The sequence below is a fragment of the Syzygium oleosum genome, unplaced genomic scaffold (assembly GCF_021117445.2).
Source record: "Syzygium oleosum isolate NSW1041296 unplaced genomic scaffold, Sole_v2.1 Sole_v2.02, whole genome shotgun sequence".
NCBI lineage: Eukaryota > Viridiplantae > Streptophyta > Magnoliopsida > Myrtales > Myrtaceae > Syzygium > Syzygium oleosum.
The window spans coordinates 114,862-133,959 of record NW_026607486.1 but is presented as its reverse complement, the minus strand read 5'-3'; the positions used below and the strand labels follow the sequence as shown (position 1 = coordinate 133,959).

The 19,098-nt window shown below is 42.3% G+C and overlaps 2 protein-coding genes across 2 annotated transcripts; one reads left to right on the top strand and one right to left on the bottom strand.

Moving 5' to 3' along the window:
• Positions 1–486: 486 nt before the first annotated feature.
• LOC115668330 (protein REVEILLE 1-like) lies at positions 487–3,792 on the bottom strand. Its single transcript, XM_056304131.1, has 6 exons — positions 3,475–3,792; positions 2,336–2,470; positions 2,125–2,236; positions 1,978–2,039; positions 1,455–1,811; positions 487–1,368 (listed from the first exon to the last, which is right to left on the bottom strand). Exons 1-6 carry the CDS (start codon positions 3,775–3,777, stop codon positions 748–750), a joined length of 1,590 nt encoding a protein of 529 aa, XP_056160106.1. The 5' UTR covers positions 3,778–3,792; the 3' UTR covers positions 487–747.
• An 8,670-nt stretch (positions 3,793–12,462) lies between these two features.
• On the top strand, positions 12,463–19,098 carry LOC115662503 (UTP--glucose-1-phosphate uridylyltransferase). Its single transcript, XM_030584637.2, has 21 exons — positions 12,463–12,740; positions 13,007–13,054; positions 13,235–13,323; positions 13,462–13,552; positions 14,611–14,671; positions 14,755–14,832; positions 14,911–14,961; positions 15,069–15,142; positions 15,605–15,677; positions 15,771–15,828; positions 15,971–16,017; positions 16,093–16,158; positions 16,713–16,745; positions 17,420–17,472; positions 17,576–17,651; positions 17,753–17,809; positions 17,896–17,979; positions 18,079–18,177; positions 18,253–18,357; positions 18,610–18,681; positions 18,764–19,098. Exons 1-21 carry the CDS (start codon positions 12,652–12,654, stop codon positions 18,788–18,790), a joined length of 1,431 nt encoding a protein of 476 aa, XP_030440497.2. The 5' UTR covers positions 12,463–12,651; the 3' UTR covers positions 18,791–19,098.

Here is a 19,098-nt window from a genome sequence, read left to right as displayed (position 1 = left end):
AGTAATCTTCTCATTTCTCTATCTAAATTCCCTTCCGATCGAACTGGCCTCCGCGTTTTCCGGCTAAAATAAAGTTTTGCTTCGATTACATGAGAGATGTTCTTATATGGGTTGAGGCGTCCTCGCCCGATCGACCGCACTCTGAGCGATTTTGGAGGCGAATGTGGAGGCATAAGTGGAACAAAATTTCGAGGAGGTGTGGCATGAATCAAACTTGGAGCGAATCTGAAAAATTTTTCCGGGAAATTTTTGCCGAGTGACTCTTGGTTCTCTTCTTCTTCTTTTCATGAAAGCTTTCTTTCTAACTTCTTTTGCAAGATGGGATGTCAGGATTCAATTGGGCTTGGACATCATTCGGTGTCAAGTTCTTGCCGGGCCCCGAAAATGAAAACAGACCAGATTTTCAAAGTAACTCCTGAATTTTGTCATTTCCGGGGCACCAGCACCACCTCTCCCTTCCCGAGTCCAAGTAGAAAGATGAAGAAATCACAAGAAAACTGCGAGACTTCTTCATTCGATTTATTGGTCCTCCTCTTATACAATTTATCTTTTTGCAGAAACAAGCACCACTAACTTGGGTAATCAAAAAGGAAGCAACTAGACATGAGGCAAATTAGGGAATACAGGGCATTTATAAGGAACCTACATATTTTAAACAGATTGGGGGGTGAAACAAAAGGCGAGGACAACAGACCAACAGATGCGATTCAAAGGCCCTGAAGAGCGCGCTGCGACGAGGACGCGGCACTACAAGCTAAGGCGTACTCTTCGTACTTCCCTTTCTTGGCCGATCGCCCCTAAGGGCTGCATCTCCTTTTCTGCAATACACCTTTTATAAGGCATGAATCCTCTTCCTTGTCTCTCTTGCCTTGTCATTAGTTCAGGGGCCGCTGACGTGTTGCTCGGTTTCGAAAGGAAACCGAGCTTTAGGTCAAAGCCACTATGGAACTCATTGGAAGTTACGCCATTCCCGGATTCCAAAATCCCATTTTTGTTGATGTCTGCGCAAGTAGATAGCTGAGCCACTTTATTGAGAAACGGCGAGAGAGAGATTGCCAAATTGCCATAAAGATTCAACCAAGGCGCTGAAGGAGCAGGACCAGCTTCCGTGTGATCGGTGGTTGTGTCCCGTGGCTGCACTAAGTGAAGTACCCGATTTGTTTTCGCAGACGATGTCGCGGATACAGTATCCTGAGAAAGAGGATCTTGAAGTTTCATTTCTTTCAATTCCGACTTGACGGCCGAAGAAGATTGCCAATGCGAATCTGTTACAGATACAGTCATGCCAAACAGTTTGAGGGTTCGGGAAGGCGCTTCCTCCACGGCACCTCCTGAGGTCTCACATCCCCTAGCATACAGCTCGAGTTTCTACAGTCCCAGAAACATGCCATAAGATAAAGAGTCTAAAAATGACACGCTGACCGCAAGGCTAATTAGCTCTATGTTTAGCATACCTCACTAGTGATTGGACCATTCTCCTTAGCTGACGGTTCAAAGAGTGACAGACTAGCACGGCAGGCCGCATCGCCCGAGGAAATCGGTGACAAGCTGCCACTGGGTGTGCTTGCACCAGAGGAACCCAAACCATCTGAGCCTAAAGTGGATAACACAGACATGGGCGATTGGTTCTCGAGTTCGGAGACGGAGAAATTCGGAGATCCAGACCTAATTGGCTGCTCCTGAGGCAAGCATTCCGTGTTGATCGGGTGAACCAAAAGCTTACGAGGGTAAGGATGCATCGGCTTTCGTTTTGGGCGCGGAGGAGGAATCTCGATGGGTTCCACCTTGCTATCGGTCGAGTCTTTACCGACCTGAGACACAGTGAAACAAGCAGAATTAGGACAGGATCGAGAATAGCAAAAACCATCCCTTCTATGACCATTTGAACACCTCAGGTCATAAAAGATCAGACTTACTTCAGTCAATGGGACACAGTTATTTTGGTAGAGAATGGGTACTGGAATAAGAGCAGTAAACCTTTGAGAAAAATTTCTGAGCATGGCTCCGAATTTGAACAGCAGTCTTGGTGCCCACATGTTCTGAACAGAAATGAAAATATTTATCTAGTGAACGAGAGAAATCAAAGAAATCAACAGTGAGAAGATAATTATTCCCGTTGATTACCTTCTATTCGACGCCATGCTCGACCGTACAATTTAAGAGCTTCGAGGAACCTTTTGTGCTCTTCCTCTGTCCATCTCTCTCTCTGCTTCGTGATGGTGTAAGGTTTTCTTACCTATCGATATCAAAGTGATGAGCAAATCGGATTGAACAGGGAAAAAAAATTGTAGCAAAAGAACCTAAAGATTGTCACAGGAGAAGAGGGATAGTAGACCTTGGGAGCATAGTCATTTGCACAAGAAAACTGCTCCTTTAGCGAGATACTGGTTATCGAGTGGAGGCTATCACTCAATGACATTTCGTTGCTTCCTACAATCATATTGCTCGAATGAGCACTACCACCTTGATCCTACATTAATAGCGATAAAGGTTAATGAACCCTGCAGCAGAATCATGAAAATCTGAAACTTAAAATAACGGAAGAGATCTTGCATTAAACAGATCAATCTCTACATTCACCATATCCTCTTCCCCAAGGAGTGATGAATCTTTTATTTCAATGAGCACCAGCGAGTGATGAATCTTTTTAGCGCATCACCAGCAGTGTTACGAAGAATCAGACTTGCTATATTTGGATGACACTCAAAGCACATGGATTGACCTTTAAGTGGAAATGTATCCATACGCCATAGAAACCCAATCAATTGAATACCTTTACCAGTGAATTTGGCAACAGGGGAAACTTATCAAATACAAAATGTATCTTCCAACCATAGCAGATTGGCCGTGTCCCTCAAAAAGCCAAAAGATTTTTACTGCACCGCGACGGAATGCACATTTTGTAGCCACCTCCATTTAAATCCCTCTCCCCCCCCCCCAAAAAAAAACAAAGAATCAGCAAAATCTTCTTGCACATCTCTGGCTACCAGAAATTTAGAAAAAAAAAATTGTCCAAAAATTGAGTTTCCTCGACTGTTTCGTGGATTTCTCTATAGTCCTGTGAATATAAAAGATTCTTACAAGACTATACTTTCCCTCATGAAAAATGGGTGCATGACAAAAACCATAATTCATAAGAATTGTCAATTCCCCAAGAAACGCTGAAACTTTCAGCCACGAAACTTGTTCGATGGTCATGCTCCATTGCAGAACACAGAGATAGATCAGCTTCACAAGTTAGATCTACCGTCTCGACGGATTTAGTGAAAAGGATCGTCGCTCTCTTCAAAAAAAAAAAGTTCCAAGTTTTTTTTTCTTTCTTGAAAAGAACAAACGTGAGAAATTGTACATCTCTTGGGAAAATCAACTGACTCGAGGGGGAACAAGAAAGCACGAAGAATTCAAAAACAAAAACCAAGTTACATGAACGAAGAACATGGGAGAAGAATCATGTCACGCTGCGAGCATCTATACCTGTACGGTCATATCGGTATCAACACACACCATGCAAGATCTCGTTTCTCCGACCCCCAACAGAGTCAAGAAGAACGCTTCTCCTCTGGACTTGCTCTGCGCTCGAATCGACCGGCTCTGTTCAACGACCGACCGATCTGGATCCCTTAAAACCGCCGCCGTCGCTCCTGTTCCGTCCGTACAGGCTCTCCTCCGGCCCAGTTCTCGAGCTCCGAACGACCGAAAAGAAACCACCCGCTTCGAAAATGGAGAAGCGCTCAATTCACGCCTCGGTTCGGGCGAACTGTTCACACCCAACAACATCAACTTCAGCTTTCACCCACCAAACAGAAAAAAAAAAAAAAAAAAAAAGAGAGGAAAAAAGGAAAAACGCAAAAGGGATTGCAGCATAAAGCAAATCAACCGGTTTCAGAAGCAGGAAACGCAATCACAACTTGCGGAGCAGCTTACATGAACTGAAAGGAGCACCGATTGGGAAGAAGCACCCCGCGCGCGCGTGGAAACCGTTCGAAACCCAGGAAGAAGAGAAGCAGAGGAGGACAGCTGAAGAAGCTACCGATCAGGAAGGCGAAAGAACCCAGAAAGAGAGACAGAGAGAGAGAGAGGGACTAGAAGCGAAGAGGAGGAGGAGGAGGAGGAGCTTGAATTGAAATACGTGCTCTTCGTGAGATCGAACTGGGATTTCTGCGAGAGATGGAGAGAAAGAAAGAGAGAGGCAGAGGGAGGGAGGGAGGGAGGGGGAGAGAGAGAGAGTCCGTGTGTTGTTTGGTTTGGTGATGATGGCCGAAAAGATAAAAAAGCAGAGGACGCCACGTCAGAGCCGGTTTTTCGCGGAAATATTTAAGTTTTGTGTTTTTTGTTTTTTTTTTGGATTTTTTTCCTTTCTCTCGTTTTCTCGCCCAGAAATGAACCCGAGAGAAGAACGCTCCAGAAACGGGGATGGAATCTTGTGGCTCACGTCGCGGAGGGGCTCGGACACGTGGCACTCCCTCGTCTCTCTCTCTGTGTTCCGTTTTTTATTGCGCAGCGTGTTAAATTCGGTGGGGGGAAGAAAAATTAGGGAGCATATGGACGCGCCCGACTCGCCCGCCGAAGCGGGGAGTGGGCGCCACTCGCCCTCTGGAGCTGCCACGTGTGGATAAACGGGAGCGGGATTGGCACTTGTGTGGATTGCAAGAGCCCCTCGCTCTTCCCCTTGCTTTCTCTCACACATGTATTGTATTGCCCAATCCCTTCCCCCCCCCCCCCTCCGGAAAAGGATGTTCAACGAAGTTTTCTTTATCGCAACTTTACACTTTTAAATTTGATATGGGAATGTGAAAATTACCATCTCTTACGCGATATGTTTGGTAATTAATCGATGTAATGAATGATATTGACCAGTGGCAAGAGCAAATATGTTGAATCCTCGATCCGAGTAATTTATTTATCTATGTGCATTTACTATCGCGGGAAAAACACGGCGAGCAAATTCCTGTTCTTGCCCTGAGAGGCTGAAATAGAAGTTTTTGATTATTTCATTCATCACTCGATAAGGTCATGTACAGATGTGACTCGGCGAATTTGTCCTCGTATTTTTTCAATAAACGGTTTCTTATTTATTGACCCGTGTAAATGACACCGTATGTAATTGACATCGTCTGTATTGAAAAAAAGAGAGGCGAAAGTTTCTTTCTTTAGAGTTGAGAGTCAGTGTTGCTAATTATAACTGAGCACCGCCGTGACTAATAAATTAAAAGATCCACTTCCCCTTAGCACCGTACCCACCCCCACGTAGGGATCTAGGTATTTACCGTGCACGTTGCACGTGAATTCACAACATCTCTATCAAAACGAACTCTACTAAATCTTCCAAAATAGAAAAATCGAAATCGACGTAAAGAATCTCCTCAATTAATGTACAATCATTCAGAAGCACGTAAAACGGAATAAAATACTATGTGAGTATATGCCGGAATAATGACTAATTAACCCCACGAGTACATGTTTACGATGCGAGAGCTTCCGTTTAAATCGGATTCGCCATCAATCAACGTCAACTGTAAACCGTGCATTTCCGGTACCATCGGGAGCCTTCCCCCGCGAGCTGACGATTTCAATCGAAGGCCAGAGCGCATTTAAAGGGCGCATGGCATCGAAGGCGAGTACGCCTCTATCCCCTACTCTCGCGCGACGACAATCCACGCGCCCAACCCCCCCACGAGAAAACAGGACGAGGGACGTCCAAGTTTGTCCCCCATTTTTTAACTCGTGAAATTCGATGATGTTTCTGACGCCGAGGAAGAAACAATTAAAATAAAATATCTGCAGCCCTTTAAAAAATAAATAAATAAATGAAAAAAAAAAAAGCAGAGAGAGGATAGTAGGCCAAGAGTTGTGGATGGAAAAGGGGTGGGGGAGATGAGGATGAGCCGGATGAGCTGGCCTCAGGTGACTTTCCCCCACCTTGCGCTTTTCTCCACGTCAGCGGGCCCACCCGCCGCCCTCCGCAATGGCCTCCCGCCACGTGTCATTTTTTTTTTTTTTAAAGAGAGAGAAAGCGACAGAGGGAGGGAGACAGGGGAACGAGGCGGATATGTTTTTGGATGGCTCTGGACCACTCGTGTTAAAACAATCCCGGAAAAATTCTGGCCACAAGCCCGCTCTCGTTAGGCGCTTTTTCGTGAGCTGTGATGCGCTTTTTCGCGAGCGGAAATTACACAAGCCTCCCCCCCCCACCCCCTAATCTTTCGATTGGCGCATGTACGTTCCCCCGAGGCTCTCTCGCCTGTGACACATTGATCCCGAACTTTCATTTTGTTCCGGTTATTAATCCCCCGTTATATGTGTTAAGATTGATATCTTGTATTCTGTTATCCGAGAGATTATGAGGCGGTTCCGAAAGGCCTCCTGACAACTGGACAGCACGGGGGCCGCCATAAGCGTTTTATGTTCAGTCATAGAATGATTTATATGGGAAAGCTAAATATTTTAGGCTATGTGAGCAATTTTATAATTTATGCCATGTAGGGTTTCGCTATATATATTTAGGGCGAAACGGGTCTCTAGGATAGAGGTAGGGGGTGAGAAAGAGTGGCTGTACACTTTTCTACGTTATTAGTGAAACGGATCTCTTCTCCCCGTTGACGTAGGTAGGTGGAACATCTCCCCTGCTGAACCACGTAAATTCTTGTATTGTGCGAATTTCCATTACTTTCTTGCATCGTTGATAGGATCGAATTTAGATATTCGACAGTGTGATTCCACGTCGCTTTGTAAAATAAAACTCTTTTCTGTCCTCGATTTCCCTGAATTAAGAATGAAAAAAAAAAAGGCACTCGAGGAAGAAGATAAATTAAACGGAATACCTATAACGGAATACGTGGATGGCAATAAGAAATAGATATTGATGGAAGTATTGATAGTTTAAAGAAAGTGTAAATAGGAAAACGGTTAGATATTAGAAATTGTGTTTTAAAATACTCAGTGCTGCAAAGAAAAATGATTGATTAGCTAGAAGTATTTAAAAAATGCATTAGGCTTCAGGTAATCATTTCCTTCCCCGCTCTAAAGACATCGCATCATTTCGTCTTGAATTTTTCTAAACATTCGTGTTAATTATTAATTAACCCTTTGGATATACATGAAGAGCAATCATTTTTGCCATTTGACCTGTTACTGTCGAGGCTCTTTCCCTTTTTATATACTCCGTGCTCGTTCTTTTTCTTGACATATGTTGTTTACTTCTATTTAAGTAGTTGTATTTTTGGTCAAAGTAAGTAATTGTATGGAAGCGACCTCGTTTTGGACACTCGTGTGGACTTTGGAGCATCCTAAAAACTTGTAGATCTTTCCTTTTTTAATGTCATCATTCGTATTTATCTTTCTATTATTAGTCCCCGAGTTAAATATAGATTTCTTTAATTTTCAATATATTTTTCATCATTTTTTACAACAATCAAGGATAAAAGAGAGATCTCTTTTAAATGAATGATTTGAGAATATACTTTTATTTTTCAAGTGCGTTGCATATGCTAACGGAAAAAGAAACGGAGAATTAGCGGCCACAGCAAAATGAAAGTTCCTACTGATATTGCGCAAGAGTCGAAATTTCGAGGGCAAACGCGTAATATCTTCAAATTTCAACGGGTTTTCTGTAATTTTTAATTCATTTTTGCGTTAATGTTACGAAAAACTCTAAACCGGTACACATGCGATAAATTTATCCCAAATTAAATTTTGGATTATCAAAAACCAAAAGCGATTAGCAAAGCAAAAGCGATTAGGCGGTGACAGGTGTCATGGGAACGTGGAAGGTTCCGGTCAACACTTTGAAACATGAGGCTCAAGATCTTTCCCTCGGATATTCTCTGTCTTTCATAAAAAGAGAAAAGGAAAAAGAAAAAACAATTCGCCCTTTTTTTCTCGCTTTTTCCTTTGTGGAGGGGTTCGTCCAGAACCACCCAATGCGATCGCGACACGTGCCCGACGGGCCAGACGCTTTTTGGTGCTTTTTTCCCGGGGGGTGCACGATTTGGTGGGTGGGGGGCCCCGGCGGGGCGATTTAGGGTTTACGTGCAGTCAACCGAGCACAGCGAAACGAGTGGCTGAGATTCGTCGTGCGCTTTCTGTCCTTTTTATTGAAGTTGTTAAATTTTTTTTTTTTAATCGAATGTGGTTGCGATTGTCAAAATTCCAACTAGACTCGAACGCTTTTTCAGCTAGACGTCAACGTCTACCTGCCCCGCGCGCTTTATCAGTGGGGCTTCGAGTTTTAATCAATGTCGGGCGGGTGTTCTTTTTCTTTTTTGGATTATTTTCCTCAGCGATTCCTCAAATTTCACGACTTGATGCTTGCGCGAGTTTTATTGCGGAGAACAAAGGTCGAAATATACGTGTGTCGCAACAGATGAATGCAAAGCGAAGGGATGGAGGCGGGCACGTGTCTGCCTCTGTAGGCCGCGTTGAAATTTCTATTCCGTTTTGTCTTTTTCTTGCGCTCTCTCTCCTCTGCAATCGCGAAGCCACGTGGAATCTGTGGGGCCCCGCTCCCGAAGCTACGGGACCGGGGGCCGGAGCCCGGGCCGTAGGTTTTATGGGCTTTGGATTGGGTACTCGAGTCGAATTGACTTCTCCGTAGGATCTTACGAGGGATCGTCATTGAGTTGAGTCTATTGATAACATGGACAATGAAAATCAATTCATCTTCATCCTGGCCAGGCCATGAACATCGAACGAGTCCCGAGTCGGCATGCTTCGGAGTCCTTCATGCGACCGAACTCTAAATTATCTATCTTACGATGGTCGAATGGCATCTCGAGTCGACTTTTGTGAATTGGGTTGGTCCGCTTCTCTGATTCAGTCGTAGGAGGATTTCGCCTTTTCTGATTGCATACTAAAACTCAATTATTCACGTTACGCGTCCACGTACTATGGGTGTGTTTGGTTCAGCTTTACAAATGGGTATTGGGAAAATGCAAATTGTGTTTGATAAAAAAAATCATTTGTTAAGCTACTTTGACCTAAGTAGTATTTGGAAAAAAAAAAAAAAGATTGCAAAGGGCTTTGGGGTTTGATTTTTCTTTTTTTTATTAAAAAAACTCAAACCCTTCACCGGCTCTAAGCGGGGAAAGGCTAAGGCCACCAGGGTTGCGCGACCCCAAGCAACGAGGCCTGAGGTTGCGCAACCCAGGCAGCTGTAGTTAGGGTCGCACGACCTCGCCGGCCCCTCACCAGCTACTTGCTAGCCCTTTGTTGGCTCGATCTAGCCTCATCGGTCGCCCTCGCGCAATGAAGATGAACAATCACAATAGGGGCAAAACCGAAAAATTAGAGAATTAGTGAGGATAATTTGGGAAAAAAAGGCCAGGCGACCCTCGGCGGGGGTCGCATGGCCGCACGACTCCAAAGCGCCGTCGCCCGAGGTTGCGCGACTCAGCGGCGGCCGTCGCCCGGGTCGCGCGACCTCAGCGGCCGTTGCCCCGGCTCGGGCGACCGCCGCGGCGGCGGATCTGGCTCGCCGGGGGTCTGGCGACCTCCGGCGATGGGTAGGTTTTGTTTTTTTTTTTAATAAATAAGATAATTCTCAAAGTGCATTTGCAAAAAAAATTCACCAAACACTATATTTTGCCTAAAGTAGCTTTACAAAATATTTTTACCAAACACCATTTGCATTTCCCCAATGGGCTTTCACCCAAAGGTATTTGCATTCCCCCAAGTAGCATTTTCAAAGTTGAACCAAACAGGCCCTAAATAGCCCAGCATTTCTCCAAGGGGCTTTAGAGGTTGAAAGTCCCTTGGGAAAACTGGACTAAAGACACTTTATTTAGAGCAACTCCAATGTTCTATCTCGGATCTTGTTTTTCGTTGGATTCCATTCCTCCTTCTCCTCTTGACCCATTACCAAAACCATGGAAGCTGCGCAACTTGTTTCTCCACTGACCACGGATTTGCCTACTTCATATGCCAAGAAAATGGAGAGCGATACCCTCTGCTCGATATGAAAAGCCTTGTTATCGAGCGTTCTCGAACACTTGTGGAGCACGTAGGATAAGAAATGCTACGGCTTTCAAAACATTAATTCGACGTAACGCTGGAAAAATTAACACGCCGAAAGCTGCAAATTCTCTTTGTTCGGTTGATTAAGAAGCTTTTGCGCTACTAACGGGCACAACAGGGCCACGCCTGAAGCTAATCTTGGGCTGGGCTTGGAGGCTTTTTTTATCTTCGCTCTCTTGGATTGGATCGTTCCACCTACCTTGCAATCATTTTCAGCTCTTCCCCCTTTCTTTTTCTTTCTCTTTCTCTTGTCGGGTTAATCGGAGCATGCTACGAATTTCCATCAATGGGACTTTGCCGGGTGTAAAGGAATGCGCGGATTAGGCTATTAAGGAGCAGTGGTGCTTTTAATCAATAGTTCTTCTACTTAGATGCCGAGAATCCACTGTCTTGTTTGAAAGAACGATGAATCCGCTTCTTTCGGTGTTATCTTCGACTTTTGACGTACTTCTTGATATTATATGGCTGTGGAAGTTTACTTTTGAAAGAGCGCTATTCAGCCTTGTCGGGTGGAAAAAGAGAATTCGAAACCCGAAAGGAGGCACCTTTTTTCTTCTAAGAACATAATCTCTACGGTGAATGTTTTAAAAGTGACTTTTATTAAATATTTGGGTTCCCAATCTTGGTCATGGACTTCCTTGGAGAATAAGTTTATTCTCCTCGCCTTTTTCCATAGTTATTCATTGTTCCTATTCGTGCTTTTTTTCCTTCTTATATATTAGTCAATACGCAACTACACATTCTAGAATAACTTTTTATCTTGACTTGTGAATGGCTAGATGAGAATATCATTTCTTTTACCTGACCAAGAAAAAACCTATCATACATGAATTTAAAATTGTGGAGAGAGAGAGAGAGAGAGAGAGAGAGAGAGAGAGAGAGAGAGAGAGAGAGAGAGAGAGAGAGAGAGAGAGAGAGAGAGAGAGAGTGATGCGTGATGAGGATGTATAAGACTTTATAAAGAAGATGATTACTAGCTAGGCATCAAGTAACTCGCTATTAGCTAAAGATCAATATCGAGATAAATGAAGTTCACCATCAAAGGTTAACGGAACACCACCAGGCAAAGATAAAAGACTTTGGGATAGATAAAGTTCACTACCAAAGTTTGAAGTAATACCACCAGTCAAGGATAAAGAATTTTTGGTTCACCACCAAAGGAATTAGATAAAGAACCCAAAATAGAAATTCGCTTACTTGAGAAAAATCTCATATATTTTATCAAATTCATGTCTTGTTCATACAAAATGAGATGGCACCTTTATTTGTTGATGGATTCTAAAATGACTCTTAGGATTCTAAAAAAACAGAACGACCTACATAATTTTGACTCTTCAAAGCAACAACACACTACACTTAAGACTCATAGAACTAGGACTTGTAACCGCCAATACTATTAAGATGCATAATAAGTAGGATTAAATGCATTTAACTAGGACCATATGTATAATAATTTGGATTAGACTCTCTAAATTCGTCAACTAGTCCTGGAAGCCGAATAGCTACATTGGAAGATCAACCGATAGTGATGGAAATCGATTAAAACGGCCTCCAATTGCTAGATAGTCAATTAGGAGCCTCAAAGTTGGTAACAAACTTGTTAATCGACATCTCGGTAGTCGATCGACAATCATGAAATCGACAACTATCCTACAGAATTTGACATTTTCAACCTCGAACCCATCAAAATCAAATTGTAGCTGAAATCGGCCTTTACTTGCAGTAGTAAGGATCGGTCTGGATCAATCGACGGGACCTGAATCGAACTCGGGAGTTGTTCGGACAAAACCCGATGCTCCTGCATCAGAGAGCGAGTTGGTTTGTCATTTAATTACTCTAAAGCTTCATGGGCTTTTCATTTTCATGTTTGGTCACCAAATTATTAATGTTAAATGTAATAGCACGCACGGGAATTACACAACGAATTGGAAACCAGTGACAAAGAAAATGAGTGATAGAGCAAAAAAACAGCAAAGTTATTATGTAATCAAGCATCCACAAAAACTTTGGATATAGAAAACGAGCTAATTCCAAAGGCTCGCTAGGGAACCGAATCGGCTCGAATTAAACAAGCAGGCTTGATTTTTAAAGGCTAGTACTTTAAACCCCCTCTTTCATGATTTGATCCATGCTTTAGCCTTGTGTTTTCTTCCTTCCTTCCTTTTTTAATTTTTTTATTTGTACATTTTGGGGTTTTAACGAAGTAACTTTTAACGTAAGACGTTGGGGGTTGTCTGAAAATGGGGACTAATTTAATTAGCGAAGACCAAAAGGGGGCGCGCGATCTACACGCCCCGTCCCGAGGCCAGCGGATCTGGACAACCGGTGGGCTGGGCGTCATATTCGCCTGCATATTCTCTCTCTCTCTCCCACCTCTGTCTCTGTCCACGCCACCGCCGAAACAGCAACGGCCGAGATTGGCTACACACTTGTTGTTCTCCTCGCCGCTAATCTGTCTGTCACTTTTATATCATCTTTCGTTCCACAGCCTTCACTCATCTCCAAGCCCCGATCGACTCTCGCTCCCTCCTCCTCCTCCTCACCACCACCACCACCACCACCACCTTCTCCTCCTCAACACTCTCTCTTCCAAATTCATCTCTCTTTCGTCCAGATCCGGAGCTCTTTCGCTAGTCGAAAATGGCCGCCGCCGCTGCCACCCTAAGCGCCCCCGACGCCGAGAAGCTCTCCCAGCTCAAATCGGCCGTCTCCGGCCTCGGCCAAATCAGGTTCCCACCAGCTCTCTCTCTCTCCCCCCGCGCGCGCGCGTTTGTGTTTCTGTGCGTTCGCGGCATGTGCTTTGTTTGTGATCCGGCGGAAGACGTTTGAGCGCGCGCGGTCCGTCTCTTCTTCCGGGGTGGTTTTGCGTCGGTTGATTCGCGAGAGGGAGTTTTGTTTGGCTGTTGAATTCTAGAAAGATCGGTTTCTGGTCCAGTGCGTGTCGGGAGCGTTCGTTCCGGATCTCACTCTGCTTCGTTTTGGTTCTGTTTTGCAGCGAGAGCGAGAAGAACGGATTCATCAACCTCGTGTCCCGCTATCTCAGGTTAGGTGCAACTTGTTGATAGCCCCATTTTTTGTCATGTTTCCTTCGATTTGAAAGCTGAATTTATCAACATTTCAAGCGAGATGGAGCTCTCTTTTCTCTTTTCCTTTTCTTTTTTGTCTCTGTAAATGCTTAGAGTTAATAGTTTGTTTGGTTTCTTTGCTTGTTTCGAATTTTCAGTGGCGAAGCTCAATATGTTGAATGGAGCAAGATCCAGACGCCCACTGACGAAATTGTCGTCCCCTATGATAGCTTGGCGCCCACTCCCGGTAACTTTACCTGCTCGTGATCCATTTTCGATTTGCACGACATTGCAAAACTTTCCATGCGGTGTAGCTCGATTTTGTGGTCGCCAGATCTTATTCTTTTTCTCTGCCAATAAGATCACGGTTCCTAAAATTGTGCAGATCCTGCGACCACCAAGAGCCTTTTGGACAAACTTGTTGTGTTGAAGCTCAATGGTGGTTTGGGAACTACGATGGGTTGTACTGGTCCGAAGTATGCCTTTTGATCTTATATTTCATATCTTCTCATCTTCTTTTAGTTTGATGGATCTCATTGGTCAACTACGGATGCTTTGTTTTGTTATTGCTGTAGAATTGGGATAAGTAATTCTAGGATAATGTATTTGCACCGGTAGGACATGTAAATCATGCCAACTGCTCTCTTCCGAACAATATTGCTATTTGCAATTTGATTTTAGTCCATACACGCAACATGAGGCAGTACCATACCTAGTTGAGCATGTCTTGAAGGGATGCAAGGTGCATGCCTCTTTTTTCCTCCTAGAGCCTCCAAAGAACTTTTGAAATCTGTAAATTCTTATAACTTGACCTGCAAGTAATGTTGACGAGGCAGATTCGAAAATGCAACAATTGGCTCCTCTTTCTATTCTCACTTCTGTTGTGCAAAAATTTACTTTATCGAGGGATCCGTTTGGTATCTAGACGACTTTTCCTTTTTTTTTTTTTTTCTATTAAAGCGAGGGAATATTGGAAGAAAAGAATAAAGTGCAAAGGATTTGTAGATAGAGGAAAAGAAAAAGAGTAGAAAGAAGAGAAAGCAAGAATATTCTTGCTTGATCTAAGAAACCACCACTTTGACAGAATAAATCAAGTCGAATCGAAGAGGTTGATCAAAACTTTTGAGATCTTCAAAAAATTTCGTCACTTTTCTTCTTGCCAAATAGTCTAAATAATAAGAAAAACGAGCCTTCCGGAGAGGCAAGTGAAGTTGGTGAGTGGCTAGGAGATTTCTCTGCTCCGATAGCTAGTTACTCATCTGGTATATCTGAGCTAAAAAATTTTGCATGGCAGATAATTTTGCCTCTGAAGTACCAGCACAAAAGAAATCATTATTTTTGGCAAAGTTTTAATCACCTTGTTTTGAGATCCATGACCTCACTGACTTGATCTGTGCTTCCTTGATCTTATTTAGTTGTAACATTTAGTAAGGCTGGAAATGTAGCTTCCTTGGAACTTTTACCATGTTAACTTGGGTGTCTATGTTTTATAAGCTGCCTATTTGTTAATTCGCATGTTTCTATTGCGATGTAGATCTGTCATAGAAGTACGCGATGGATTGACTTTTCTTGACCTTATAGTTATCCAAATCGAGGTACTAATTTTTAATTTTCCATGTGGTGCATGTGTTTCTTTAGCTCTATTCCTTCTGATCAAATCTTCCTTCTGTTCATGTAGAATCTGAACACTAGATATGGGTCCAGTGTTCCCCTGCTTCTGATGAACTCTTTTAACACCCATGATGATACGTCGAAGGTGAGCAGCTTTCACCCTACCTCTTTGTTGATAGTTTAGTTATGTTGATCGGTAATTGACACATCTCCCTCGTTGTAGATTGTTGAAAAATATGCCAACTCAAATATCGAGATTCATACTTTTAATCAGGTTTGTGATGCAAAATATTGGTTAGCTGCTTAGTATCTACTTATGAGTTTATAGTAGAATTGACTAAGTCAATTATATCTCGATTGTCTTAATTGAATTATGTGCAGAGCCAGTATCCCCGTTTGGTTGTTGATGATTTTACGCCTCTGCCTTGCAAAGGACAGACCGGAAAAGATGGATGGTAAAGTTTTGGTTAAACATCAAGCCTAAGGACTTTAGTTTTCATGATCGTGATGCTTTCTTCATTAAATTTTTGGGACCATTTTTGCATCAAAATGATTTTGCTTTAAGATCGGTCATTTGATAAAAGAGGCTGTCATTGTAGCTCGCTGTATCTAGTCATTAGTCCTTTGGAATTCCACCTTTACGATTTTATGAAACTTGGGAAGAATGCATGCCGGCTTGAGCAAATTGAAACGATGCATGAAGTTATTTGCCACCAATATCTGGCCCTACTAGACATGACAGTTGAACTTGACTTTTGATCTTTTCGACAATAATTTCCGACTAATCACTATCTCTTCATGCTTTTGTGCTTTTTTATACTTTTTAATAGACAGAATTCTACCATCTTCATTTGTCATAAACTTTTAATGGAAAATCTTTGACGTTACCTTTCTGCCATCTCAAATGCTCTACATAGGTATCCACCTGGTCATGGTGACGTATTCGCATCCTTAATGAACAGTGGCAAACTTGATGCTTTGCTCTCGCAGGTTTTCTTTTATCACTATCAGCATTAGTACATTCCTCTTAGTTTCGCTTTTTCGTTTACTTATCCCCTTTTCTCTCACTTTTCATGTTTACAGGGCAAGGAATATGTTTTTGTTGCCAACTCAGATAACTTGGGTGCTATTGTTGACCTGAGTATCCTTCTATTCTTAGTTTCTTCTGATACTGTGGTTTCTGGATTTTAATCACATGGTCTTTGTACTTCCCGAGTTTAGTTTGACAATTGGGCCCATTGATAATTTTTTGTTGTTCTGTGGACCTTAACTGAATTGCATAGAGATCTTAAATCATTTGATGACAAACAAGAACGAGTACTGTATGGAGGTATATGAGGAGCATTGTGGTGAAAAACTCTTATAATAGATAGGCATTTGTATTAAATTGCTCACAATTTTGCAGGTTACTCCAAAGACCTTAGCTGATGTGAAGGGTGGTACCCTCATTTCTTATGAGGGAAAGGTTCAAGTAAGTAACATCATTTTCTTTGTTAGTTATTCCTGCGAGATAGCTCTCTTTTGTTCAAATTATGACACAGGCTACAAAGTTCCCTAGAATACATTAAACGTGCAATTCTTTCTGATGGTTAAGATAACTAGAGTCTCAACAAACTTACATTTCCCACCAAATCTGAAAGTGGAACCTTATTTGATTTTGACATCTCAGAGATTCCGTCCATGGATATTTTTCAGATTAATTCGGTGCCACGATATTTATGTATTATTCCTTCAATATCTGTAACTTCTTAAATTCCGCTCAGAACTGACTTTATTTATCCTAGCTTTCATAACACTGGATGGACATGGGTTTGGCAGTAATGCAATGCTCTAAGAGAGAAACTTACATTCTGCTAAAATCAAAACTTTTACATCTTTGTAATATTTTTTGTTTCAATAGTCAATAGAACATGTTATTTCACAGAAAAATCACAGACGTGTGATCATAAGCTGGATTTACACTAAAACTGAAAGTCCAAGGGGACAAGGGATTCATGACTGACATACTTCTGTTACTTATGGCAGCTCTTGGAAATTGCACAGGTCCCTGATGAACATGTGAGCGATCCTTTCTCCCCTTTTCCTTTATTTCCATGGTCTGAAGCATGCATTGGCTCTTTCAGAATTTGTACGTCTACTACGATTCCATTGCAATTTTTTTCTTGATCTTTTATTGAGATTACATGGGAATTAAGGGAGTCATAGTGGTACTTAAGCTACGTAACAGCCCACAGGGAAATTGGTACCCTCGTTCTGGTGACATTAATTTGTTTTAAGATGATTTAGTTGGTACACTAGTTCCCTCTGTGCTACCTCTAACATGTCAATGCGAAGGCCAACAGCATACGTGGCTGCCATCTTCAAATGTTGTCAATGACTCCTGCTTGTCGGCATCTCCTAGGTAGATATTGACCTATCTCTGAGATCATGGCATTATCCAGGTGACAGCCTTGAGACGTTTTACTGGCTCTTATGATGACTTTCTCTTTCTTAGCCAAGAAACTATAAATCCTGAGATCAGCATCACACAATGTGAAATGGTTTTATACATACGCATATGTCAGTTGATAAGCAGTCTCAAATCTAAAAACGTGTAAGGTACAAACAGTTTTACTGCTTTGTATAAGTTCATACAAACAGGGTACTGCTTTTCTGCAGTTTTGAGTTCCTTCTTTTGTCAACTCATTCTCAAGTTCAATGCTGACATGTTATGTTTCATTTGCTTGATGCAGGTCAATGAGTTCAAATCAATTGAGAAGTTCAAGATTTTCAATACAAACAATTTGTAAGTCATGCTATCTTTTGTGTATTCTGCAGACATGGAAGCGAGTTCTTGGCGTTACATGTATGTAATTACAGTGAGGCAAGCGCTGACATGACACATGCAGGTGGGTAAACTTAAAGGCAATTAAAAGGCTTGTGGAAGCTGAAGCTCTTAAGATGGAGATCATTCCTAATCCAAAGGTACATAATACTAGATCCTGCTCCTCTCTCTTTGCACAAATAATTGCAAGATGCTGCCTGTATAGACTGGGGACCTTGTTTTGGATGTTTCTTAATTCCAGGAAGTGGATGGAATTAAAGTTCTTCAATTAGAAACTGCAGCTGGTGCAGCAATCAAGGTATTATTCTTTGCCTGACTTTTCGTTAAAAAAGTCTGTATTTGAAATTTTATCTTTTTAAGTTTGTGTGTCTCTTCTTGCATCAGTTCTTTGATAATGCTATCGGCATCAATGTACCTCGGTCGAGATTCCTCCCGGTGAAGGCGACTTCAGATTTGCTTCTTGTTCAGGTTAGTATCTTGTTCTAGTCCGTATTAATTTTTTTTATTTAAAGAAATAGCATTAATAAATGATGGAGCTCATGTAGTGCATCTCTTACTGTCTTACAGTCAGATCTATATACTCTGGAAGATGGTTTTGTTATCCGAAACAAGGCTAGAACAAATCCCTCGAATCCTTCAATTGAATTGGGCCCTGAGTTTAAGAAGGTGAAGATTTACTTGCAGAGATATTTCCATCACATGTCTTTTGGGATAATGACTGACTTGTTATGACGTCTGTAGGTTGGCAATTTCTTGAGCAGATTCAAGTCAATTCCTAGCATTATCGAGCTCATTAGCCTGAAGGTGTCTGGTGATGTCTGGTTTGGTGCTGGCATTACTCTCAAGGTAATTGGTTTGTCTTGGATGCTGTAAGTTCATTCATTTCGATTAATATGTGTTCACAACATATTTAACCTAATTTCTTTCCTTGCTCAACCCACGAGCTGCCAATTTCCTCCACCTCATTTACGCTTCTCTCTCCCTGATCGTTTGTCGTACTTCCCTGAAACCAGATGTCCATATGTGCATCTGGTGATGTCAATCATGGTTTGGTAAATTTCGCCTTGACAAAAAGCTAATACTCCCTATTTCATGTAGGGAAAGGTGACCATTGCCGCAAAACCCGGGGTTAAGTTGGATATTCCTGATGGGGCAGTGCTGGAAAACAAGGTAGAAAATAATGGAGTCTACGTCTTTATTCTTGAGGATGTCATTATCCGTGTCTTAACTGTTAAAACTTTTTCTTGTGCAGGAAATCAGTGGCCCTGAGGACCTCTAAAGGCACTACTTGGTTTTCCAGAATGAAATATATTGCCAGTTGTATCTGATCTTGTCCTGGAGATCCTGAATTTGTTGGTGTAATCTTTACATATTTGGGTAGGTAAATAAGTGGGCAACTTGGTTTGAAGCATGTCAACCCAAGCCTTGTGAAGGCGAGAATTTAACAATTTTGCTTGTTTGACAAGAGAGCGAGATATGCTGCTAAATCGGTGAGTTCATTCAAACCAACAGAGTCTTGTGCCGGTGTGCTCTGTCTTCCGTACAAGTTTTCTTGAATGCCAAATCCTGCGAGTCGGTCTAATGTTA